The following is a 26471-nucleotide window of genomic DNA, read 5'->3' on the forward strand; positions in this document are numbered from 1 at the left end:
AGACACAAAATGGGTGAATTGGGTGGGAAGTGAAAAAGGCGAATAAGCGATCTTCTCTTCTCTCACCGTGAGGTCGAGCGGAGAGCAGCAGCAGCGGCTGTTGCTAGGCGAGATTGGTTGCGCTCATGAAAGGTCAGTGTCCGGTAATTAGGTCAAAGTTGAAATCATTTGAACTGTGAGTGCAGCGCATGGTGGCAAATTCGAGCAGTGCCAAGGGACGCCAAGGGTATCGCTGTCACATGGTTTGGTGGCACCGCTCAACCCATAGGAAGACAAAGGCACACAGCGGACCGGACTGTCTGACATCAACAAAAATTCTCAATCTCTATGCAACTTCGCCTCTACTCACACACCCCAAGTCCTAGATAGATTAGTTAGATAGATAGATAGATAGATAGATAGATAGATAGATAGATAGATAGATAGATAGATAAGATAGAGATATATAGAGATAGATAGACAGACAGACAGTAGTGATGCATGGCACTGCATCGATCGCACAGACGGCTGCAGAAACCGTAAGTTCGCCTCCCCTCTTCCCTGCGAGACTCGCTCCTTTTATAGCGTTGTGAAAGGTCAGGTGCACGGCGGGCGCAGATCTATAAATAGCAGGAAATAATTTGCGTGGATTTATGGTGGGCGGATGGTTCATGCAGACACGCGGATTAGGATGGCATAAAAGCTCATCCGCGCATCTCTAGTAGACAGACAGACAGAAAGAGAGATATTGCACAGTATACATTACATTAAGTACTCGCATACAGAACATTCATCAATAGTAAACAGTTAAATCATAGTTTCTCAGCTACCAAGTCACTCCAGACTGATTTCAACTCGTTATTGAGGCTCTCAAACACAGCCTTAGCCAGGCTGAATGCAGCATTCCTTCATTCACGACTTGGCTGACTCAAATCAATACAATTCAGCCAATTCAAGCTCGACTCTGTTCCAGCTCTGTGAATGCAGACGACTCTCGCTGAACTCTGCAAGCACTTTGTGAATGAGTCACTCCCTCTCCTGATAGCTTTCTGATTGATTCTGAATAGTGAATAAATGCATGAGAACGTTTAGGGACGGCGGCCGGACGTCATTGACTCCTTCAGTCACCCTAATTGGATGTGAATTATTTGAAGCCAAGTGAATTCTTTGGTGGGCTAATTCAGGGGGGTCTAAACTTTACGTTAATTTTACAAACTTACAAATGACATTTTAGGGCATGTATTCAGTCATCTGTAGTGGAATACATTTTAAAAGTAACCCTCCCAATGCTGTCTATTTGGCGGCTCCATGAGTGTATAGTGAGTGAGTGAGACAAGAGAGAAGGCTCTTACTTTCACTTCAACCTTCCACTTCCTCTCAGGCTTAATGACTCCCCTCTCGGCCACGCACGCACTCACGCACGCACGCACGCACACGCACAGACACACACGCACACACACACACACACACACGCACACACACACACACTAATGAATCACAACTGCAAAGTGGCGCCTACAAGCACACACTTGTTTTGGCTGATATTCTCCTACGGCTAGCTAAATCTGGCCTATAATCAACATTCCTCCAATAACAAGAACAAGGGTACATTGGGGTAAACACACACACACATCTCTAATCATTGCTGCTTTGGAAAAAATACACAGATGTGCATGCGTGTTCAAACACTCACACAATCAAGAGGTGTGTGTGTGTGTGTGTGTGTGTGTGTGTGTGTGTGTAGGTGAGATTCTCCAGTTAAGTGAGATTTCAGGCTTTGCTGTGTGTGGCCTAATACGCAGATACGTAGGTGAGTCACACGCCTCACACACACACACTGTGTGTGAGAAACACAGTCTCACACACACACACTGTGTGTGTGAGACTGTGTTTCTCACACACAGTGTGTGTGTGTGTGTGTGTGTGTGTGTGAGACTGTGTTTCTCGTCATGCTTAGGACAACAACAACAACCGGACGCGGACAGACAAACCTGTCTTTATTTGTCACAGACACCCACAACACATGCATCATTGCAGCCACACACACAGCCATGCTGACGGTGGCTGGTGAAATACAGTCTCTGCTTGTTTAACCCAGACAAGGCATGTCCTTTCCTCCGGGGGGCAGCCAGGAGCAGTAGGCAGCTTTCAGCGTACAGCACCTGGAGACCATCTTCTGTCGTTGTCGCTGGTCAGGCGGCGATCTTCTCAAATGTTTTTAATGGAGAGTTCATATATGGGGGAGCATGGGGAGAACATGCAAACTCCACACAGAAAGACCCTTTTTGAAGAGATAGCCCACCTGGGCACCAGGCACCGAAGACATGGGGGGGGGGGGGGGGACACGCCCTCTGCGCAACAGCGTCCCTGACGGGAATCGAACCCGGGACCTTCTGAGGCCGCCATATCACCAGCTGCCGTTCCCCCACACTTCTGCCCCCATTTCTCCCTACTTCCCGTCTTTCTTCTTTGTTTCTCCCAAGGAGCCTTAACAAAGAAGGATAAGACATCACTCACGTCACAGCATGACTGACTGATGACATTTTTCAGTCACTCAAAGGTGAAACGCACCTCTTGCGTGGGACCTTTGCACAACATCTCTCACAAGCACATAAGCACCCTATATGGATGGTAGCACCACATTATAATATTTGTCGATATTATATGTATGCTTTTCTTTCTTTTCCTTTCCTGTGTCTGAGCTTGTTCGTTTGTTTTGTTCGTATACCGGTAATTAAAATTGGGGGGGAAGGGTGGGGGGGGTTGAAACGGCACAGGTATGAAGGTTTATAGTGGGATTTACCATGCGCATGCACTTCCATAGAATTGGCCCAAATGCAAAACTCTAATACTGTGACGTGAGTGATGTCTCTTCCTGCTTTATAGTTTCTGCTGATGGTTTCTCCGTCATTCTTCGGCCAATTATCTCCCACAGCCCCTCTTCTGCCTGTGTTTCCTTCATTCCCTCTGCCCTCCCCTCCCCTCCCCTCCCCTCCCCTCCTCTGCCCCACAGGGCCGTTGTGGGTCAGACCTCCTCGCTTGTGGTCTCATCAGTGGATTTCTTAGAAGCCCTGAGGCGAGCGGAAGCGCTGGCGTCTGATAACATCTCAGTTAAAGACATGGAACCATGCGTGACACCGTCTGATCCACTGCTGATAGCTAAGCCTGCACATCACTACTTTTTTAGCACTGCTAGCTTGGTCTGCAACGGCTACACACACACACACACACACACACACGTTAGATGCTCTCAGAATAGGTTTGGTTAGGGCTGCAAACAATACAACCGAAACATTTCAAAAATGCAAAAGTAGCAAATTCAATTTCCTATCTACAGGTTGCAATTTGTTTTTGACAGCTTCCTAAACAATTCTGGTACATTGTAGAATCCTGAACCCAAGTAACTGAGTTTCACTGGAGAACATCTTATATCAAATGGAGCAAATGCTAAACATTAGCATCTCACCGCCCTCCTAAAGTGTTACTTGATGTAGGTGCTGATTAGAGATGAAGAGGTATGAAGATTTCATGTCATAATTATAGTGACCAAAATTATCACGGTTATCAGTATCATCACGGTATTGTTAAAATGTGCTGAATGTTATACACTCACTGAAATCATTTCACCAAGGCTGAGTGTCTGCGTCTGGGAGACTGTTGCTAACTTTGGTTGATGAACAGTATTTCTTTTTCAAACTGCTGTAATCACAGTAATACGGTTTTAATGATAATGAACATTTGAATTATCGTCAGGAAGGAATTTCATTGAGGTTTATCATTATCACGGTTTACCATTTCATCCCTAGTGCTGATTAAACTTGCGAGGCAGCGGGCCGGGGCGCCTGTTCGGGACGGAAGGGAACTGGTGCTATTAGCGTGATCCTCCCACGTGCTACGTCCTGCCGGTGAAGCTCCCCGCTATCAGGTGAAAAGAAGCAGCTGGCAACTGCGCATGTGTCGGAGGAAGCATGGTGCTAGTCTACGGCTCTCCGCAGATCGGCAGAGGGTGGAGCAGCGACCGGGACAGCAGGGGGAAATTGGGCAGCTGGATTCACGCGAGATCATGAGATCACGATCATATGACACATCCTTCTTGCCACACTCCAATCTATTGATTTGAATCTGAACCACCAGTGGTTCACACTACGGGCGGGCTTTGCTGTGACGCCAGCGAGAAGTGAGCTCGTGATAGACGTGATAGACAGACGGCTCATCCAATCACCTGCCAGGTATTTTTTTTAAGTGCCGGCCCCTTTGAAACGGTTTCCTGTCCGACTCGTTCCCAGATGGTTATGTGAAAACAAACCATCTGGCATCAGCTTAGGTGCTGATAAAGTAGAATGAAACTACTATCACAATTGCAATGTTCTGATGTTCATATGACTGAGGATTTATTTAGGCTGTATGATTTATTGTGTGGCCCTAGTTGTTATTATACTATGCCTTTACAGCTTTCATGCACAGACACATGCCCAATACAGATTAGGTAAAAAAAGTGAACACTATAGTACTAAAATATCCAAGAGTAAGGACGCCATCGCGACAGAAAAATAACTTTTTCTGTAAGTCAACAACCACATTTTCAATTTTACCAGTCTATTTGGTTTTTGGAATAAAATACAACCTCCAAATTGTTTGACTGGTAACAAACAGTAGAGTTTAGCTGGTCGCTAGCATCAATTTCCCCCCTAAAGGCATGTCTGTCTGTCTTTTGTGCTTCAACCAAAAAGCGAGCAGCCGGTGTGAAGACTGTTGTGTCTACATGATATCAGTGAATCAACAAAGAACACCACCCTCAGCCTTTCAGTGTGTTTTCTTATTCCAGCAGGTAAACCACCTTCTTGACAGCAGCGCTTTTCACACTTCTGAAGCGATCCACATTTTTTAAGACTTTGATAATTTTTTATACCAGTTTTTGTCCAAAATTGTTCTGGGAACCAAACTACAAACTTGCTGCTTCAGTATTTCTTATCAAACAGATAACGATATTCTACGGTATAGAAACCACAGACTGTATAAAAGAGAAACACGCACATCCACACACACACACACACACACACACACACACACACACATGCACATGTACTATTGGGCAATATCTGTCTGTGCTGTCCGTTTCAATTTTTGTCCCACTGATGATGTCACAATGTCTATGACATCTTCAGTGATGTCATCAGTGACATCATTTTAAAAAATCATCTTATGACATCACTGATGATGTCATAGGCACTGGTGATGTTATAGGCATTGTGACATCATCAGTGATGTCATAGGCATTGTGACATCATCAGTGACAGTGATGATATCGGTGATGCGAAGTTGAGCAATTGTGCGCTGCGGATACCAATAGCACAGGCGACGTCATGCCAAGCTGCGGGCGAGGCCGCGAAGCAGCTGAACTGTGTGCGACGAGCCCACGTAGCGGGTGAGCCTAGGGTTAGCCCTAGTATATGAATAAAACGGAATACCCCCCTCCCCAGCACACACACACAGTTTTGGTTTAACTGCTACACACAACTGGATTGTGAAACAACTGGCTGCTCCCTATCTGTTCCTGTTCTCCGGCAGCAGTCATGAGAGTGGCCAATGAGCCGAGCAAACGCACACCCACAGTCGTGCAGACGTGCACGCGTGCAGGCACGCACACCACATAGCAGACATTTCAATGCAAAAGATTAACATTTCAAACACGCACTAGAGGCGTAGGTTATAGGCCGTATTATATAGCCCCCCAAAAAAGCATCCAAAAGTTCAAATGGTTGAGAATTGAAGCGCAGCAAGCAAAGTTTATAACCTATAAAATCCTTCTTTATGGCTGGCTCCAGATCAGGCCTGCTTACAGTGGACTGTGGAGGGACATAATGTAATGTATTCTATTAATTGCATCATTATCATGTTGATCACCCAAAGGATTTAGGCCTAATCATCCAGATAATGGCTGGGCTCAGGAATAACCACATGATTATCATTCAGTTATAAAAGTTGCAAAAAGCATCTTTTGTGCAAACCATCCCTGTTGGTGAGACATCAAACAACGCTCAACTAGTAAAGCAACTATCTGATGTCATAAAGCCTGGACTGTGTTTCTCTAGGTAAAGCCTGGATTAAAGTAAAGCATGGACTGTGTTTCTCGATGTAAAGCCTGGGTTAAAATAAAGCATGGACTGTGTTTCTCTAGGTAAAGCCTGGATTAAAGTAAAGCATGGACTATGTTTCTCTAGTAAAGCCTGTGTTAAAGTAAAGCATGGACTAGGTTTCTCTAGTAAAGCCTGCCCTGGACTGTTGCTCTAGTCTAGGTAAAGCCTGGACTAAAGTAAAGCATGGACTATGTCTCTCAAAGTAATGCCTGGACTAAAGTTTAACCTTGACTGGACTGTAGTAAAGCCTGGAATAAGTAAAGTCTGGGCTGGTTTTGTTTCTCTAAGTAAAGCCTGGACTAAAGTAAAGCATGGACTGGACTCAATTAAGCATGGACTATGTTTCTCTAAGTAAAGCCTGGACTGGACTATGTTTCTCTAAGTAAAGCCTAGACTAAAGTAAAGCCTGGACTGTGTTTCTCTAGTAAAGCCTGGACTAAAGTGAAGTCTGGACTAACGTAAAACCTGGACAGTACTTTTTCTCTAGTAAAGCCTGGACTAAAGTGAAGTCTGCACTCGACTATGTTTCTCTAGTAAAGTCTGGACTAAAGTAAAGCCTGGACTGGACTTTGTTTCTCTAACTTTACTCCATTGCCAAAAGTCCGCGCGCAGCATCGCTTCGATGGTGAAGACGAGAAGCTCGAGCCCTTTAAATGTCACCCATGAGCACATTTCCACAATTATTTAGGGAACCAAACGACATTTGGATTAGAACTACCCACAACTGCCGTGGTTCGTCATTTCGGGACATTTCCTACGCAGTTCAAGATACTTTATGTCCTATTTAAAGCACTTGGAGACAATAAACAATGGTGAATGTTGACAGGGTCTCAGACAGGCTTGACAACATAACGTTACTCACGTTCTCCGTTATCTCGGACGGGCACCCACCGCTGCACGACGACTAACCAACAAGTTGGACTTGGCATAACGGAAATGTGTTGTGAAGCATCTAAAGTAAGTCAAAATGACGCCGGCGAAGAGCAACAAACATGTTGGTAGAGGAATAGCTGCATGCTAAAAAGCCCGTCGCTTTCCCTCTCATTGTAAATACAACGGATCCTTAGCGAGAGAAGAAAAAACTTTCAGGAAGGAAACTTAGACGCGGAAAAAAGTGGTGGTGGTGACTCTCCTCATTTCCGCTGTCAAAAATGTGCCGCGGTCCAGCCAGTAGCTGTCTGTGTGAAGCTAAAACACTACTACTTCCGATTTTGCCTGGGAAAAGCATCTGCCTTTCAAAATAAAGGTCCCGTACTTGTCGAAGAGGCAAACAATCTCATTCTGACGAATTTCATTCCAACCTTGCATTATGATTTCCATAATTTTGAAGGCATGACTATGCTGTGCTCTATATTGTTGTTGTTGTTGTTGTTGTTGTTGTTGTTGTTGTTGTTGTTAATATTAATAACAATAATAATAGTTTTGTAACTTCTTTTTCATTCTCTATGCAAAATATTATGTCAATGAGCGAAATGATTTTAGTAATAAAAAGATTTGCAAATAGTTTGATCCCATCTGATGACATCAGTGATGTCACTTGTAACAGTCACAAATGCCTAGATCCTCTGTTTTGGGAACATTATTTGGTTGTGGTGCTCCTTGTTATTGTATTGGCTTTACGGCAACAACTTATTTTAAGTTACTTCCTCTCAGTCTGCCTCCATGCAAGAAGCAAGTCAGACTCTTCCCTGTACAAACTTGGGTGTGTGTGAATTAGCGTTACTCTATATCAAGCTTCTACATGTGGGTAGAGAATTAGTGCCGTAGAGAGCTTTATATGGTCGACAAGTTACAACGAATAAACAGTCTGTGTGCAATCTCACAACTGCCGTGGTTTGAGTGAGTCTGTCATGTTCGCTGGCTATCCAGGAGGCTAACAGAAGCTACACAACACCCCCAAACTTGTTACACACTATGACATCATCAGTGGGACTATGACATAACTGATGACATCATCAGTGATGTCACAATGCCTCCGTGTGTGTGTGTGTGTGTGTGTGTGTGTGTGTGTGTGTGTGTGTGTGTGTGTGTGTGGGTGGTCCGGTGGTGGGACAAAAATTGAAACAGAGAAACAAACATTGCCCCCACATGCTCCCTTTTATATATATAATAATAGATAGCGTAGATAGATAGATAGATAGATAGATAGATAGATATAGATAGATATATAGATAGATAGATAGATAGATAGATAGATAGATAGATAGATAGATAGATAGATAGATAGATAGATAGATTTTACATGCAATTTATGACAAATATTTTAGTCTACGCATGTAAACATGCAGTTTTAATTTGGAAGTACTTGCCGGAAGTGGTTCCGCTCTTCTAGGCAGCTTGATGTCGTTCGGCTCACCTCCTCAAGTAGCTACTCCGTGGTCAAGTATGTGTGTGCACGATGCACAAACTGTCATGACGGCTCGAATTAAAATTGGTAGTACAGTGCTAAAAGCCCCCCGAAACAAACAGCACGTTGTTCTGAACACTTGTATCCATTGAAAGAGCAAATACATTGACTAAAAAATAACTTTTCTTCCTCCCAATGCAACTCTGCAGACCATATAGGCCTGCGCTCTACACATGTGCACTCAACCATGTGGCTAAAAGTGCTGGTCGGATACATCACCTAAAATCAGTATGTAGCCTACTGCTGGTTTTCACTCTGGACATGGAGTTAAATTCACCTGGAGCAACAGGTGTAAAATAAAATACATATTAGTAGTGATAGAATGAAAAGCAGGTCTGAGGAGCAGGACTGAAGACCACTGCTGACTAGCATTGTTACAGAGCGACCCCTGGTGATAGAGCGCGGAGTAGCACCATAGCGCAGAGTGTGAGTGTGTTTGGTTGGTCTTCTTGGCAGTTAATTATCGTTCCATAAATGTTGAGTTGCAGGGTCATTTATCTTACTGTGGTTCCTGATACTCAGTAAAAACATAATAGCTAAAACAAAAGCATCTTGCTGTTGCTCCCAGATCTAGAAATCTAAAATCTAGTTCAAATGTCCGACAACCAGAAAACTGCATTAGAAGCAGAAATTATGTTTAAGAAAGAAAAAGAAAAAAGGCAACAGTATTTATTTATTTATTTGTTTAAATGCTTAACAAACATCTTTTCAATGTACAATCATGTCAGGAAAATGTGTTAAATATTATTGGATATTCGAAATGGTCCGCATATAATGTGCAGTATTGAAATATGTTCTTAGAATTGTGTTTATGAAGAAATAAACTGAGTGTAGGTCTTCAGTGGCAATCTTGAATGTATAATGTATAACATTCATGTGGTTAATTTGGCACATTCTCAAAATGCAACAATATTAAATTGAAATTGAAATGTAAAATTTTTGTCAGTACCCATAGTAACCGCCCCCCCCCCCCCCCCCCGCCATAGTCAATAAAACAGTTTTTTTTTTATCACAAGCATAAGTGTTGATAATATCAATGTCAACAGCCTGGCATACAGTATAGTAGCAATAGTATTGTGCAGAGGCAGGCTGAAGGAAGTGAGCCATTGTCACAAACTGATTGCACTGAGATGAGGCTTTGGCAAGAAAGAAAATAAAGAGCCGTACCGTAGAAATAGAGGAAAACAAGAGACAATCCCCCCTTCATTGTGGCCCTCTGGCAATGGTCTCATGTGCAATAACAGAGCTGGAAAGAAATCATAAGGCACGTATATAAATAAAATGTAAACCGCTACATGATTGGATATAGAAAATAGAAATGATCATTTTTTAGATGGCCCATTTCAGACTGCTGTTGTTATTGGATCTGAATTTCCAACATGGAATAATTAATATCTTCATAGATGATCAGAAACAGTCCTACATCAGCTATAGTACACTCATTCAGTAACATTCAGGTGTCACTTTGTCAACTGCTACAAACAAACCAATAGTGTGATGAAATAATGAAATAAACATGTGATTTGATTGTATACAGTCAATTCTCTCTTGATGGAGGACATTGTAAGTGTTTTAAGTTCAGCTTTTTTTAAGGTACGAGTCAAAAAAGAACAAAGTGACAAGCATTCATATGACACATCTGGCTGCTGGCTAACAAAAGCTAAAAATAGCAGAATGTGTTGCTCTTAGCGAGACACCCAGCTCGCTCCACAGCCTCCAGCGTCCGGAGGGAGGCTGCTCTCTCTGACATTAAGCACTATTAAGTCCTCTGGGTCTGGGGTGAAATGTGCCCTGGTGGGAGTCTGGGGGAAGATCAGGACTGCTTTTCCCCAAATCACCTCCTAGCTTGAGAGCATCTTCACTGCACTATGAGTCTATGAGTCAATGGATTAAAAATGATCTTAGTTGTGAGATGGCTTAGATAGGGTTGGGTGCCGAAACCCGGTACCATGACCGGTACTTACCGGACCGAACTGGAACACACAAATTAGGTGGCTCATTTCAGCGCCATGCCCGAGCTGCTGAGTGAAATATCCACCATCTGGTGCCACACACACCTTCACAAACATGATCGTTTGGAGCGCGCCACTTGAAATCCTCTTTAAATAAAAAATAAAAAAATCTTTAAATTTTAAAAAGTATCGGTTCAGGCACTGTTTAGGCACTGATACCATTTTACAAGTATCATTTTAGCACCGGTATGAGAAAAATACTAAACAATACCCATCCCTAGGCTAGGCTTAGGCATATTCAGGAAGGCAGAAAAATCCTTGAATGTTGGCAATGTAATAAAATACGGTAATATGATAAAATATAAAGGTTTGCTGTGCAGTTGTTCTATCAAACTCCAAACAACCAAACAACCTTTATCTGAATGCATCTTGCTGCCAAAAGAGATACATTTTCAGCTGGGCTACATTTTCTAATAAATGGCTAGCACATTTAATCCTGTATTGCTAACATTCTGTTTTGGCCTTGACAAACTTCACTTAGCACATCTGTGGAAAAACAAGCTATTTTGGATTTGCTTTAGTTTGTCTGGATTGTAAGACGGGTGGTGTTAACTTAACACTTTAAACACTTTGATTGATTCCCCTGTGCCAGACAAGATCTAGAATCAATCGCAGACATTTTTTAGTTCAATACATCGATCTAGTGCAATCCATCCAATAGTGATTTGACTGCAGTTTGTACCTTCCAGCTATGTTCAGAAGGCTATAACATCATAGAATGTTGAGAAGGGAATGATATGATTGTGGGAAGAAATGCTCGATCTCCTTTTTACTGGCTCTGCAGCCACTCCAGTCTCAGTTCCTCCACCTCTCTGCCGTACCAGTCGTGGAGCTTGGAGAAGCAGCCTGTGCCGGGAGAGACGGGACTCTCCAGAGACGCTCCTCTCCTCCTCGGGGGTACCGGGGGAGGCCGCACGCCATCACCCCCACTCCCAGAGTCTGTGCTGCCTTCCCAGGCCGCGCAGGAAGAAGCCCCCTCCCCGAGGCCGTTAGCCAGGGCAGCGGGCGGTTTGCTCCACGCGACGCCGTTCTCCTTGGAACACCCAGAGGTGAGCTGAACCTCATCCTGGAGGTTCCTCTGGGAAGAGAAGGGGACTGGTGGGGGAGGGGCAGTAGATGATGAGGAGGAGGATGAAGATGACGATGTGGAGGAGGCTCCGGACCTTCTCCTGGAGGACTTGGTCTTGCCCTGCGCTCCTGCCCCACCACAGCCACCTACCCCGGCCTCCTGGATCTCTTCCAGCTGCCGCTCCAGCTCCTTGACCACCAGCCTCATGTAGTCAAAGCTGGCCCGGGACAATGCTTTTACCCATGACTCCATAGCTGCTTGGTTCTCAGCAGCCATCTTGTAGATGCGGGCTTTGGCACAGTCAAACTTGACGGCGAAGGCAAACTCCTCGGTCGACTCGCATAGCTCCACGGTGCATCCCTCCAGGACGATGACACCGATGGGCTCGCGGCTCTCACGTTCCTCAAAGTAGAAGAGCATGTTGCCCTTCAGGACGAACCAGCGGCGGTGATAAGCCGTGTTGCGCTCGCCCTTTTTGAACAGGAAGCCCGTCTTGTCCGGCGGTGAGTCGCAGGTGGCGTAGTGCGCCACGCTGCGTTCGTTCAGCTTCATCCCTGGTCCTCTCTTCCCTCGGCAGATGCTCGACTTATCTAGAGAACAATGTAAAGACAGACGTTGACTGGATTAGGCCACATAGTCTAACTCTGTCGCCCAATCATGTGCCTTGTTGGAAGGAAAACCTGCAAACCCTTAGCTCTCCATGGCGGATGACTGTATTGGTCTAACTACATGGGTTTGAATATAATAACAATAATAATGTGCAATAATTCATTGAGCCCCATTAGGGATGGGAATTGATACGATTTTATTTTTTTTATACCAATGCCATTATTGATTCGGAAGTAGGCCTACACAGGTTTTCAGCGTCAACGCAGTTGTTTTATTATCCCTTGAGTCTGAACACAGTGTAGAATGTCTGTCTAATGACATTTGAACATGTTAAAATCAATGACAATGCTCCTTTTCTAAAAGGAGTTGATCAAAGGAATTGATCACCTCAGAGGCATATGATTCTGGGTGACTGGACAATTTGGAACCGGTTCTCGATTCCCATCCCTAATCCCCATGTAGACGGAAACTCTCAATCCTGTTGCCAAATTCAATGAAAACTACACACTTTAAAAATATGGGCTGTGGAACCTGGAAAGAAATATATGGCTGCCATACTGTCAACTAGGGACACTGACCTTGCCTCTGTGTACAGAACAACTAATCCCATTTTAATCCATCTCATTTCATGTAGGGGCTGCTCGCTCTACTCTACCTCACAGAGCATCAGTCCTAACTCGCCCTGAGCACAAAGTATGTGTAAAACCTCTTTATTTCTACCGTCAATAAATTCCTCACACTTTGAAGAGTGTAGCTGTACTTACTGTCTATCTCATATCCAGCTGATCACCCCCCTCTCCTCCCTCTGCTGTAGCTCTGTTGAAGCTCACAACTCAACATGGCTCCATCTTTTCTTGCCTTTTCTCTCTCTCTCACCCTGAAAAGAGAAAGTGGCAGGCGTTAGTTGTTGCACTTAAATTCCTCTCCATGGGTTGACCAGCAACAGCAGTTAAATGAGCATTAATGAGCATTGACTGTCGTCTTCTTGGTTTTCCAAGTGCGAGTGAAAAGGACAACCAAGTACAACGGAGAGGGGGATCCAGTTTGAAAACATGAGGTAAACATATTGCATTTTTCCCCTCCCTGCTCCCTCCTCTGGGAGAATGATTCAGTCTCAAGCAGAATGGGGTTGGTCACAACACAAGCTCTCTTTATAACGTTACAGTCAGTCAATGGTCACAAGCTTTTGACACATCAGCACTTTGCAGTATTTGCGGGGCATTTATTTTGGTCTAGCTACAGTAAGAGCTTCGGTTATTTGACGGCCATAATAAGATGCTGAACCGAGAACAACCAGGGTCTGTCTATGTCTGAACAAAAGGCTCGGCTCAGCTGTCGACAAGACATACACTGGGCGTCTGTATGTGTATGTAACGCTATGTCTGTCTGTCGCTATATTAGTACTACAGTAGCTACGACGTTAGCCACTTTTGGCGAATATTTTTATACAGCGTCAGCATTTTGCAGCCAGGCAGCTAACGTTAGCTGTTTGAGCAACGCCAGTAGCGTTAGGTTCATTGCAACATATGACATCTGACGATTGTTAGCTTATTTCGTACCTGCTGCGGCCAAAGACTCTTCTCCGTGGCAGATAATTATGTTTTCTTCTTCCCGTTTCTTCTCTCCTCCTTCCTCCGGTGTCACGTGACCGTCCGCGAGGCGCACCCGTTGTGAGTATGCGGGCAGCTTGAATGGGGACGGATAATTACATCCTTCCGTTCCCGCCCTGAAAATTCTGTCAGTCGGGTGATCGGTAAAATAAAACAGTCGCACCTCCGTCTTTGACCTTGGAACTGACCTGAAACACCAAACACCTGCATTGGTCTGAAGAGCTTATTTGGACAGAGGTTATAACATTATTATTAAAATAGAATAGAATAGAATAGAATAGAATAGAATAGAATAGAATAGAATAGAATAGAATAGATGTTGCTTGACGGAATGAAATGAGCGAAATTAATACAGTATGTGTGTCATGTTTTCGGCAGTTTTATTTATTTATTTATTCATTCATTCATTCATTTACTTCTATTCAATGTATTCTTTTTTACCTTTATTTACCCAGGGTCAGAGTGGGAGAGTCGACTGTATGCTCTTTTCCAGCAACACCTCCCTTCACATTCACACACAGTTGCACATTGAAGCTGCCCAGTCTTCCTAGACTGTTGGCCACTGGCCTGCTCAGTTAGGGGCTGGCTGGATGCCTTGCTCAAGGGCACATTTTCCGGACAGCCAAATTTTCCTAGCTGGTTTCTCCGGTTCAGGATTTTAACCAGCAACCTTGGAGTCAGCAGTGCGCTACTCTACCCTGCAGGCTGCCACTGTCCCATCCAACCCTAACCCCCATCCCTCTTTTATGGCACTGAGCTGTGTGATAATGTGTTTGACCATGACAAGCCATTATGCATTCATCAGAATATCTTGTGGAGACAGCCAATGGCCTTTGGCACTGCTGGTCTGGTATCTCATCACACTAATCTTCAATTAACTGATGCAGCTGCTGATGGCATTTGATGTATTTTTCTTTCTGAAAGGTTTGCCTGCGCTGCCTTTGGTATCTGATGCTCTTGCAGTCAGTTTAATTTCCTCTATTTGACTTCCAGTTCACAGAGTCCTGTCGTTAGACAGGATTAATTTGTAAAAGGACATTTTATCATCAAACTAATTTAAACACCAGATCAACACAGTCTGTGCCATTGTGAAATAATTCACATTAAAGGAGAAGTCCACCACAAAGTATATACAGAGAGAGACACACCAGTGTTAAGTGCAAAGTGTTTACTTCTCACATGTTATTTTCCAACAGTTTGCGGACACAACAAAACATCACTGACAGCTTTTTGAGACATTCCATCCCTCTTACCAGCTGATTCTTAACCGGTCCAGACTTGGGTCATGAATTCAGTCTCTGTGCCCAGTGAGAACAAACAGAGGTGGGGATTATAAGTGTGGTGCCTCCAGGTTGAGTGTGGAGAAAGGCTGTGTACATCATCAACCAACAATTCATGCTCTCCATATATAGAACTGTTTCTCCCATCCCATGTGACTTTTCTCTCCCTTTAATAGATCCAAAATGACTGTCCAGTCTGTACGTGTCATATTTGTGTCACTTATATAATGTAAGACTCTATAATTTCCTATTTGCTTAAAAACTACTTGCCCGTCTAGATGGCACCTTTATCCAGGCCATATGTCAGCTCATGGCTGCAGAGATACCTTTGTTCGACTTGCGATGAGGAGGCAAATGACGAAAGTGGAGGGAATACTTGTCAATTCTGTCTCTATAGCATGGAGAGCAGAGCACCCTATGTGTCAGACAGACAGCCTATGCGTCAGACAGACAGCCTATGCGTCAGACAGACAGCCTCTCCACAGAAATGCATAGAAAAACACAGTGATGGCAGGACAAAGTGGAAGAGTCAGTCATGCTTTCATTCAGCCTGCATGCCTCCCATAAAGCACAACTCGGTATTTGGTTTACACCATTTCTCTTCTCCACCGCACTTTCTTTCTCCCCGTACAGCTCACTCCCACGCCCCGCAATGTTTATTATAATGACAATACCCAAGCATTTATTTTTCATCCATATAAATAATGTTCTTTTGCTATATATAAATAAATCATCCTGTTATGCCCTGCAGAGAAAACATGTACCTCCAGGGAATGTCATCCTTCTTCAAAATACCTCTCAGTCATCCAACACAATATCAAAAATATCATCTCTTTAAATGTTAAAGTCTCTGTAGAAAAATGCTTGAAATATATATTTTAAACATGTACATGTATATTTGTATACAAAGAAAATGTTATGCAAATTATTACTTATTCAAGGATCATTTAAAGCTGTAACTATATGCCACACTACAGTATCTCTGCATGGTATTGTGAGAGAGAGAAAATAGCTTGCATGGCACCAGTCGAGCACATAGATTTAGGTGAACCTAATGTCTGGACAGAGACCAGTGAACACATCATCTTTACTTTTAAATTATTTGCCTTTCCAAAACAATATTGTGAATATGGAATGTGCAATATGGCACATAATGACATGATATTGTTTCTCCTCATTTGCAGTCCAGCAGAACAGTGTTTTCCTCACAGGCTGACCCTTAGTCTCTCCAGACACAAACAATTGCAGTTCTTTAAAAGGCAAATTCTGTTGGTTGAGTGGAGTTATTGATTTCTATCTGAGCACACAGAGAAAAAGCCTGTGCAACCAACACTCAAACAATGGCTGACATCATTTCAAACCTCTAAAAAGTCTTGACTCTATTTTCAACAACAGCAGTTTCAGCAGTGCTATAAGGAGTGCACACCAGGCAGGATATCCCCTTTGGAAACCCCTATTCTACTCTTTGATTCAAATCATTTGTATGTAACAAAATGCAGTATATCAGCGTCACTACAGTAAATTAATAAATTCCTCCATCTGTGTGCACTTACATGGATGACCCCTCTCCTTTCCCCAATTTCACAGTAACATGTCCCCCCTTTGAACAGCACGGTGTCTGGAGGTTGTTCAGTGTTCGGTCTCCAGGTATGAATTTGGTTAGAAGGTCTTGTCTCCTGTTGGTTGACAGCCCACGCTCCCCAAAATAGGGGATTCTTGCCCTCTCAGCTCTGGCTTCTCAAATCCTTGATCAACCCGAGTGATCAATTTATGAAACAAACGTTCCGTCCACTCATATCTTGATGGGCCCTGCAGGGGGAAAGGAGGAAACTCATTAATGTGAACAGAAAGTCCTACTAACAACAGTGGCTTTTCAGAGAGCAAATTACAACAAGGTATCAATGCAGGGCTGGGCAACCGAAAATGTATCGAAACTAGGGATGCACGATATATCGGCAATCACATCGGTATCAGTCGATGTTGCAACGTTATTATCGGTTATCGGTATCAGCCAATCGGACAAAATTGTCATTTCGTTGCATCCCTAATTGAAAAACCGACATTTAGAACCTCTAACCAACTATAATCTTGCTCATGTCAATTAATTCATAAATTAAATTAATTATTAGTAATTTGGTTTATACTTTCCCCAATGTGTGCGTTTATGAACTGTCCCCTTAAAAAATACTATGTTGCGTTCAATCACGTGCCTCAGCCCCGTCCAACATTAGTCTGCGTTCAAACAGTTCAGTTCAGTTCAGTTCAGTACAGACCTTGTTGGAGAATGATGAGAGCAGTGTTAAAATAAGCACCTAAAATAATCGTTCATTAATACTTATCGATGTAAAAGTTTGAAATAATCGTTGTGCGCGCGCACACACACACACACACACACACACACACACACACACACACACACACACACACACACACATGCACACACACACTCACAAAGTAATCTATCAGGGGGCACGATGGCGCAGTGGTAGCGCCATCGCCTCACAGCTAGAAGGTCCTGGGTTCAATTCCCGCCTGGGACGCTGTGGGCGCTGAGGGTGTGTGTCCCCCATGTCCCCAGTGCCCATGGCCCAGGTGGGCTACTGTATCTCATCAAAAGGGCCTTTCTGTGTAGAGTTTGCATGTTCTCCCCATGCTCCCTTGGGGTTCCTCCATACAACACCGGTATGGACCCCTACTAAAAACATGCAGAAGGTCCATCACCTGACCCCCGGAAGAAGTACAAGCCTGGATGGGTTAAAAGCAGAGACTATATTTCACTTATTGTGTGTGTGTGTGTTGGGTTGTCGTGTGACAATAAAGACGGGTTTGTCCATCTGGCTTTGACTTTGACTTTAATTTGACTGAGCAGTCTGCCACTTTTGCTAGATGAAATAAAAAGCTTTCCCTTTCGTGAAAGGAAAATGGCCTGGCCTGTCTCTCCTTAAATAGCTGTCATTTCGTGTTTCTTAGTCATGTGGTGCAGTGAAGACCCCATCTGAGTCACCGTGGCTGTGATAAAGCTGATCCTGTTGTTGGGATATTATTTACCTTCCCTGAGCAAGGTGCAGCTGATGCCTCTCACTTTGAACACTCTCCAAAGCAGCGTGAAATCTACAGATTACATTTGCTTCACCACAGAAGCTCTCTAACCCTCTCACTCCCTTTAACTCATTCTCACACACGGAAGCATGAACTCATGTGCGACTTTCTGCACTCACACACACATAAAAACATGAAGCATGAATTCATGTGCGACTTTCTGCACTCACACACACACATAAAAACATGAAGCATGAACTCGTGTGCGACTTTCTGCACTCACACACACATAAAAACATGAAGCATGAATTCATGTGCGACTTTCTGCACTCACACACACATAAAAACATGAAGCATGAACTCATGTGCGACTTTCTGCACTCACACACACATAAAAACATGAAGCATGAATTCATGTGCGACTTTCTGCACTCACACACACACATAAAAACATGAAGCATGAATTCATGTGCGACTTTCTGCACTCACACACACATAAAAACATGAAGCATGAATTCATGTGCGACTTTCTGCACTCACACACACATAAAAACATGAAGCATGAACTCATGTGCGACTTTCTGCACTCACACACACATAAAAACATGAAGCATGAACTCATGTGCGACTTTCTGCACTCACACACACACATAAAAACATGTGCACGTGTCTCTCAAACAGTTCAGTTGCACACAAAAAATGAAATCCATGTATATGAGTTGGCACTTGGCACATACGTACAGGTTGGTATACATAAATGACACACATTTGGACATACAGTAGGACATAAAGTACACACACACACACACACACACACACACATACACACACACACACACACACACACACACACACACACACACGTGTGCCCACTTTCCAACATTGTGACTTTGACTAGTCACAGATAACAAAGCACTAACAACAACCATGCCTGCCTAATGTGCACCAGATTTACTTTTGAACTCTCTGATGTTTGCCAATGTAGGTCAAGTCTATTTTGTATACTAATGAACTTTGCATATCTCCATTCCAGATGTGATGCCTCTGGCAAACACCACAATTATTTGGCTTTCATTTGTGTTTAATGCTTTCCACTTTTAACATTTTCATTTTTAATGTCATCATTGGAATACAGCCAATTGATAGAAAGGGAAATCAAAGCAAATGGTGAGCAAATAGACAATTGAGTCCCTTGGCAGACTATCACCCCCAACAGTCAGACAGAGGGACAACGGCTAATTAATATTCATTGGCAAAATCTGTTGTCTCACTCTGACACAGTTATTTTTGAGTTTTATTGCACACTGTGTGCTTGGCTGCTTGCCAAGTTGAAAAATGAGATGAGGACAATATAGTCAGTGGAGGACTGCAGAAACACATATGGCCATAAGGCAGCAAATCAGAGTAAGACATTTACATAATAAGCCTATCATGAATAATCAATATCTCTGATGCAAACGAACCATTCAGCTGCACGGGATTTTGAGTCGAGAATTCAAATGCATCATCATGCGCTCTAATTATGGAAGCAGCAGGTTCACTCATCATACCATGCAACATTCATGTGCTTTCACCTTCTCTCATGCAGTGCTGCTAGGTGGATATATACTGTAGACAGGGATGGTGAAGAACTGAGCTGAGCTGAGCTGTCCCAACACTGACGTCAGCAGGATTTGGGATTGAAACTGAAAATGCGCAGCCTCTAAATCGGGGAGCCACAGGATAAATTATTAGTGGGTATAGAAGAAGTAGGAGTAGTTTTTTTTTTGTCATCCCTAGAAGAAGGTCATCCCCACATCAAAATGTACACAAATCCAAAGTGAAGGGTGTAGTAGAGGCTCAAGTCAATGAACTTTGCGACAAAAAATTACAAATACAAAAATGCAGTTGCTGGCTGCACACAAGTATCAGATATATTTTAAGAATAGCTCGCCTACCCACATGCGTATGGAGACACTGTAGATGTGCACATAGCGCTGGTCTTATGCATACAGCTGCAGCAGAGTGGGAGTGAAGCAGCATCCGGGGAGAAGAAGGGAGGAGAGGAAGAGAGAGAGTGCGAGAGAAGGAGAGAGGTGGGGCATCAGCTAGAGCTGTGCGCTGTAGGGAGTAGGTCAGTGGAGGTGAGTCAGTCCTGAGTCACGATGGGGGCAGTGAAGATACACCCCCCCCCCCCTCCCTGCCCATTACAACGCCATCCTCGAGCTGGAGTGATGGAATTCAGTTGACCATTACAAAAACAGTGAAAAGCTCCTACCTCCATGATAGGGAGGGAGAGCAGATTCTGAGTACAAATATATAGATGACTGTAATGTGTAGAATACCTACATATATCACAAATATATAGATGACTGTAATGTGTAGAATACCTACATATATCATTCTCAAATTGATACCGATAGCTTGAAAAGTGAGCCCACTGCAAAGAAAACTGCTCTTTTCCATGTGTTGCTTTCTATTTGTTTATTCTATGTTTCCCCAGGTGCGATTTCCTGTGAATAGACCCTTTTCACGGGGGCCATTTTGTGTCAAAAAAGCAGAATAAACACAGGTGCAAGCAGAACACTAATGAGGGTTTCCAAATTCCAATCATGGAAGTTTGAAACCCTCATTAGTGTTTTGCTTGCACCTGTGTTTACCTTGCCTTTTTCGACACAAAATGGCCCCCATGAGAAGGGTCTATTGTGCAGGATTGATGGCACCAAGGAAGGGCCTCCTGCTGTGTCCATGTCATGCCGGGTTTTCCCGTAAATACAAACTGCCGACTCAGAAAAGACTAGGCCTGCACGATATGAGGAAAATCTGCAATGTGCCATAACATTGTTCAATATTCTGTAGCGATGGTGACAATATGACTTGCGATAAATAAACAAATATCCAAGTGTGCATATTAGCTATGCAGTTCCTATAGAGACACTGCGGAGCGCGTCATCATTCAGAAACCCCGCCCAAAACAGGGGAAAACACAAACTCCCTTCCAATCCTGGCGTTCTCCTATGTCGCGTGCATGGTCGGGTGTTGCACACAAAGATCATATATACAGAAGATGAACACTCCAACTTACTTAATTGACAGCAACATCCACATTTTCCTTCTCGCCAATTCACAATGGCTTCCTTGTTTTCCTTGGGAGTACAAAAAAACTTTAACTGGCGATTTTTAACATTTGTTGTCTGCGCAGCCCACCACACAACAGCTTTTAGCTATGTTTAATTCAAAGAATATGACGCTGGTGTGGGGAAGTGAACAGAGCTTTTCCCCCGTGATGGGCGTGGCCTATTTCATGCAGTGTCTCTGTCCTTCTGGCTTAACACTGCTAACATATGGAACATTCCTTTTGTATTGGGAACTAGGAATATCCCAGTTGAGTGACATCACACCCACTGGTAAATACAGAGGTGGGTAAACTTTCCAAGGTAATTTACCCACCTTCTTTCCCCACATTGATTGATACAGGTGATCTGAAAATAGGTGAGAAAGCTATCTGCCTCATTTCAAAGAGGTGGGTAAACGGTGTTTACTTGCATTTACCCTCCACTATGCCCCTGGTCACACCTGAGAAAACTGTGTTCTGTTAAAACAGTCGGGGAAACCAGCCAGGGTTACCTCTACCCAGGCTAGCCATTGCTAGCAATAACAGTTAATAAACAATGCATTTTGCGGTATTTTGCGCATACAAACAAACACTGTAGGTAGCAACATGTCCACAGATAGAGGTTAGACAGTACTGTGCGGACGTCTGATTTAATGAGATACAAATAAGACAGAAGTGGTAATAAACAGTATTTACTACTTCACTACTGTTGAAGGGCAGAGCTGCTGCCATGTTGGATTTTGAGGTTGGGGCTGGTGAGGCTTGTTGTTACCAAAGCTTTTTAATCAGCTCTTTCTTGATCATTGTGGCTGTTTTCTGGGTGTCTAATCATCTACTAAAGCGATACAGAGAAAGCGATACAGGGCGATCGTCTCGCCTTCGCCCTGTCAGGCCCTGCCTGCCCAGCTGTTGCAGCTTGGTTGGCTGCCTTGCTGTATTTCCATCTTCAATTGGTCGATTTCAAAATGGCCCCTGCTCTTGTCGCTGCCGTCCGTTGCTCATCACCTTGCAAAGCATGCTGGGATACCTGGCGTCAGGACATCGCAAACGACAAGACGAGAGGAGAGACCAAAATCAAAAGGGACCAATTGAAGACGGAAATACAGCAACCAAGCTGCAGCAGTGGGGCAGGGCTTAACAGGGTGAAGGCGAGACGATCACCCTGTATCACTTTTGGTTGGTAGGCAGGAACCTTATGGCTATGTTGGCTTGTAGTCTGCATGCACCGTAACGGCGCAGACACACTGGAAACGGATCCGACACGGAAGCGAGGCGAAGCGCAGGCAGTTTCATTTCGGCGTCCTTACTAACAGACTAGACCGATTACACCGGCCGTGTCGCGGTGCGGCATGACGCAATGCGACGTGACGCGAGAGAGTGACTGCAGCGAGAGTTTCTGGTCTATATTGGACATGAGTCACGTGCAGCCATGCATTAAGTCAGTACAAGTTGGACCGGCGTGGAGCAAAACAGAGCGCTTCTGGTATGAATGGTCAGGCTCCTGCTCTACGCTTCCGTGACGCGCTGCGTCGCTTCCACTTCCAGTGTGTCTACACCGTAACGGCCCCTACACACCACAGTGACGGTATCCGCATGATTTTGCATAGCTGGTCGCTTGGTGCTGCAGCTTGGCTGTCTTGCTGTCTTTCCGTCTTCAATAGGTCGATTTCAAATGGGCCCCTCCTCTCGTCGCTGTCGTCCGCCGCCATGTATCCCAGCATGCTTTGCAAGCGACGTATCCAATACAAAATGAATGGCGACTCCCAGTGTCTACACGTGAAAACATTGGCTGTGGTGTGAACTCAAGGGGTCACGAAAGTCACTGCATTTTAAATTGTACTGACAGCAGCTATATCGATCACAGTAGCCTACTGTAATTAGGGGGCAGATATCTTGGCTGTTGGGTTATTTTGATGGGAAAATTGGCTGGTAAAAATGTGTAATGGATAACAATTTGAACACAACTTCTTTCCAACCCCCGTGCAAATCCTAGTAATGTGCTGGAGAGAAAAAGGAGGAAAGGCACAAGCACAGTGAAAAGGAAAAGAACTAGCTTAAGTGCAGATGATTCCTTGACTTTTTCAATGTATTCACTTAATCATACACTGCCAAGTCCACCGTGTCAATTTCCCTGCTTCATTGACTAGTGCATTAGCTACTAAGGCAGTGCTACAGTAGTAAATGCCTTACGAGCTGCATCTATTGATAATACTGGCTGCACTCCATATAGCACACTACTTACTCCATCTAGCATGAGTGTGTATTGAGTGTGTGTGTGTGTGTGTGTGTGTGTGTGTGTGTGTGTGTGTGTGTGTGTGTGTGTGTGTGTGTGTGTGTGTGTGTGTGTGTGTGTGTGTGTGTATGTGTGTGTGTGTGTGTGTGTGTGTGTGTGTGTGTGTGTGTGTGTGTGTGTGTGCATATGCTACCGCCAGAGCCGTTAGTATTTGTTAATGCAAGGTAAATACAGTGAATGTTCTGTAGCAAGAGTAATCATGTCTTGAGGACACACACACACACACACACACACACACACACACAAATATGAGCAAACACAATAGAGCCAATACATCCAATACAGCATCCACCTCCATTGCACTACTAATTATTTTCTACTCTATTCAATTTCTGCTTCTCTCTCTCTTTCTCTCTCTCTCCCTGCCCCCCCTCTCTCTCCATCCCTCTCTCATTTTTCTCATGGTTGAATATCCACTGATCCACAATCCAGACTGCGATTTTGAATTGTACAGGCCTTGAATTTAGTCGTCACTGTTTGCTATTTGATTTCTCAGCCTTAAACCCAAGCGTCCCACACCCACAACCCTGACACACACAAACATTAACATGCACAGATATACTATATACAGTATAACTCCCTGCAACTGACCCCGACTCCACATGATGCCTTTTTTCTTTCTTTCTTTCTTTCTTTCTTTCTTTCTTTCTTTCTTTCTTTCTTTCTTTCTTTCTTTCTTTCTTTCTTTCTTTCTTTCTTTCTTTTCCATGAAATGTGCAGCAGCAGTTCAGAGCTTTGCCAAGGCTAATGTTGGTACAGAGGCTGTCTGTGGCAGTCCTGTTATCTCCTGTAGTCTAATCCGCCTAATTAAGGGCATCGCTGGGAGGGAGGTGCTACTATTCTCATCCAACTCCAGGGTATGCCCCGTCTCCCCATATCTGAGCAACTGACATGTGCTTACACACACACACACACACACGCACGCACGCACGCGTGCATGCACACACACACACACACACACACACACACACACACAACACACACACACACACACACACAAATACATGATTTCAAATCATTATTTTAGTCACACTCATACAATCTGAGCAACTGACGTGCTTACACACACACACACACACACACACACACACACACACACACACACACACACACACACACACACACACAGGCTCTCTCACTGATCATTGAAAGCCAATATGATGTAGACTACCACCTACTCATGTAGACTGATATCATCACTTGTGGTCCATTAGGCCCATAAAGGGCAGCGTGAGTTCTGCCTGAGTCTCTCTGTTCATGAGTAGAGATGATTAGCCCACTGTGCACTGGAGCCATAATGGAAGTCTACCAGAATGAGGAGTTCAGTTGCTCACTCAGGATTTGATGGTGAAATGAAATGGAAGCGTGTTCGAGTCGAATTAAAGGGAAATATTCCTCTTCTGTCAAAGTGATCACGAGAGACGGCGCTAGATCAAAAAGACCATTTTTGTCATCTAACGCTCCTCTGTCTGCCTCCGCCCGCCCACCATGTCCCTCTCTCCCTCTCATTCTCTCCACCTCACGGCATTCCTTCAGTGCGACACAGGACAGGAGGAGAGGTGATGAAGGGTCAGTCTCTCACCCCCAGCCGCTCAGGTGTATGGTATACAGCACCTGCCGCACTAACGTTGATGTATTTGGCAACCTGAAACAGGCTTCATCCATGTGCGTGTGTGTGTGTGTGTGTGTGTGTGTGTGTGTGTGTGCGTGCGTGCGTGCGTGCGTGCGTGCGTGCGTGCGTGCGTGTGTGCGTGCGTGTGTGTGCGTGTGCGTGCGTGCGTGCGTGTGTGTGTGTGTAGCAGCGGTGGTGAAGCACACGATTCATTTAACTTGCAAAGCCCTGTCTAGTCCTGTCCTGTCTGATATGAGATAAAGTCAGTAAAATTATATTTGGCAATAGGGATCTAGTACTCCTACAATCTGGGAACCCAGAGTCTATTTCAGCACGTAAATAGACTCTGGGACAGCCGTACCTTTATTTGAGGCTTCCTGTGCAGCGCGAATCTTCCGCCCAGGACTTCCGCCTCCACACTGTGCCACTCTGTTGTTGTACCGGCGAATATGAGAGTTAGTGAATATAAGAATGTTGACGTTTAACATTCAAAATACAAGCGACACAATGTATGTTTTTATAAGGCACGGCTGCGCGGAACTGGAAGTCCCGGGTGGAAGATCCGCTGTACAGGAAGCCTCAGAAAAAGGTACGGCTGTCCCAGAGTCTATTTACGTGCCGAAATAGACTCTGGGTTTCCAGATTGGTACTCGTATAACAATCCTACAGTATTTCTATACTATTCCTATAATATTCCTTTGGTATTCCTACAATATTCCTATAGTACTCCTACAATGTCCCCCATGCTGATACCTACAGTATACATTATGCTGACATTATCAGGTAAGTGCAGTTTCTTTACTCACGGCTGTGTGAACTGACCTGGATGCATCCATAGCGCAAAATAATCTATCATCAGTGCTAGGGAGCCAGGGCTCTGTCTGTCTGTTTCTCTGTCTGTCTGACATCATCACTGTTGACATCACTGATGATGTCATCAGTGATGTCATACATGCATTGTGACATCACTGATGATGTCATCAGTGACACACACACACACACACACACACACACACACACATGAGAGAGACTGGGGGAGAGGGAGAGGAGAGAGGGGGAGAGAGACTGAGGGAGAGAGAGGACAGGGAGAGAGAGGCTGAAGGAGAGGGAGAGAGAGGTGAGGGAGAGAGAGAGAGGGGGGGGGAGACTGAGGGAGAGAGAGAGAGGGGGGAGGCTGAGGGAGAGAGAGAGAGAGGGGGAGAGACTGAGGGAGAGAGAGAGGGAGACATTGCGCATGCGCCAATAGGGCAGGTGAGGCCACGCAGCAGCTGAGCTGCATATGCGAGCTGCAGGGCGGGCGAGCCCGCGCAGTGCGCGAGCCTAGGAATCG

General features: G+C 44.4%; 2 protein-coding genes across 2 annotated transcripts in view; both read right to left on the bottom strand.

The window, feature by feature from the left end:
- The window catches only part of sh2b3 (SH2B adaptor protein 3), a 73666-nt gene extending 66648 nt beyond the window's left edge, over window positions 1-7018 (bottom strand). The window contains exon 1 of the mRNA XM_083644954.1: window positions 6979-7018. The gene's annotated coding sequence lies outside the window, so the exon portion shown is untranslated. The remainder of the gene's footprint in view (window positions 1-6978) is intronic.
- Window positions 7019-9250: 2232 nt separating this feature from the next.
- Window positions 9251-13827, bottom strand: LOC310783394 (sesquipedalian-1-like). Its single transcript, XM_083644249.1, has 3 exons — window positions 13773-13827; window positions 12978-13090; window positions 9251-12194 (listed from the first exon to the last, which is right to left on the bottom strand). Exon 3 carries the CDS (start codon window positions 12154-12156, stop codon window positions 11305-11307), a length of 852 nt encoding a protein of 283 aa, XP_083500375.1. The 5' UTR covers window positions 12157-12194; window positions 12978-13090; window positions 13773-13827; the 3' UTR covers window positions 9251-11304.
- Between the last annotated feature and the right edge of the window lie 12644 nt (window positions 13828-26471).

The sequence above is a fragment of the Poromitra crassiceps genome (assembly GCF_964638095.1).
Source record: "Poromitra crassiceps genome assembly, chromosome: 10".
Classification (NCBI taxonomy): Eukaryota; Metazoa; Chordata; class Actinopteri; order Beryciformes; family Melamphaidae; genus Poromitra; species Poromitra crassiceps.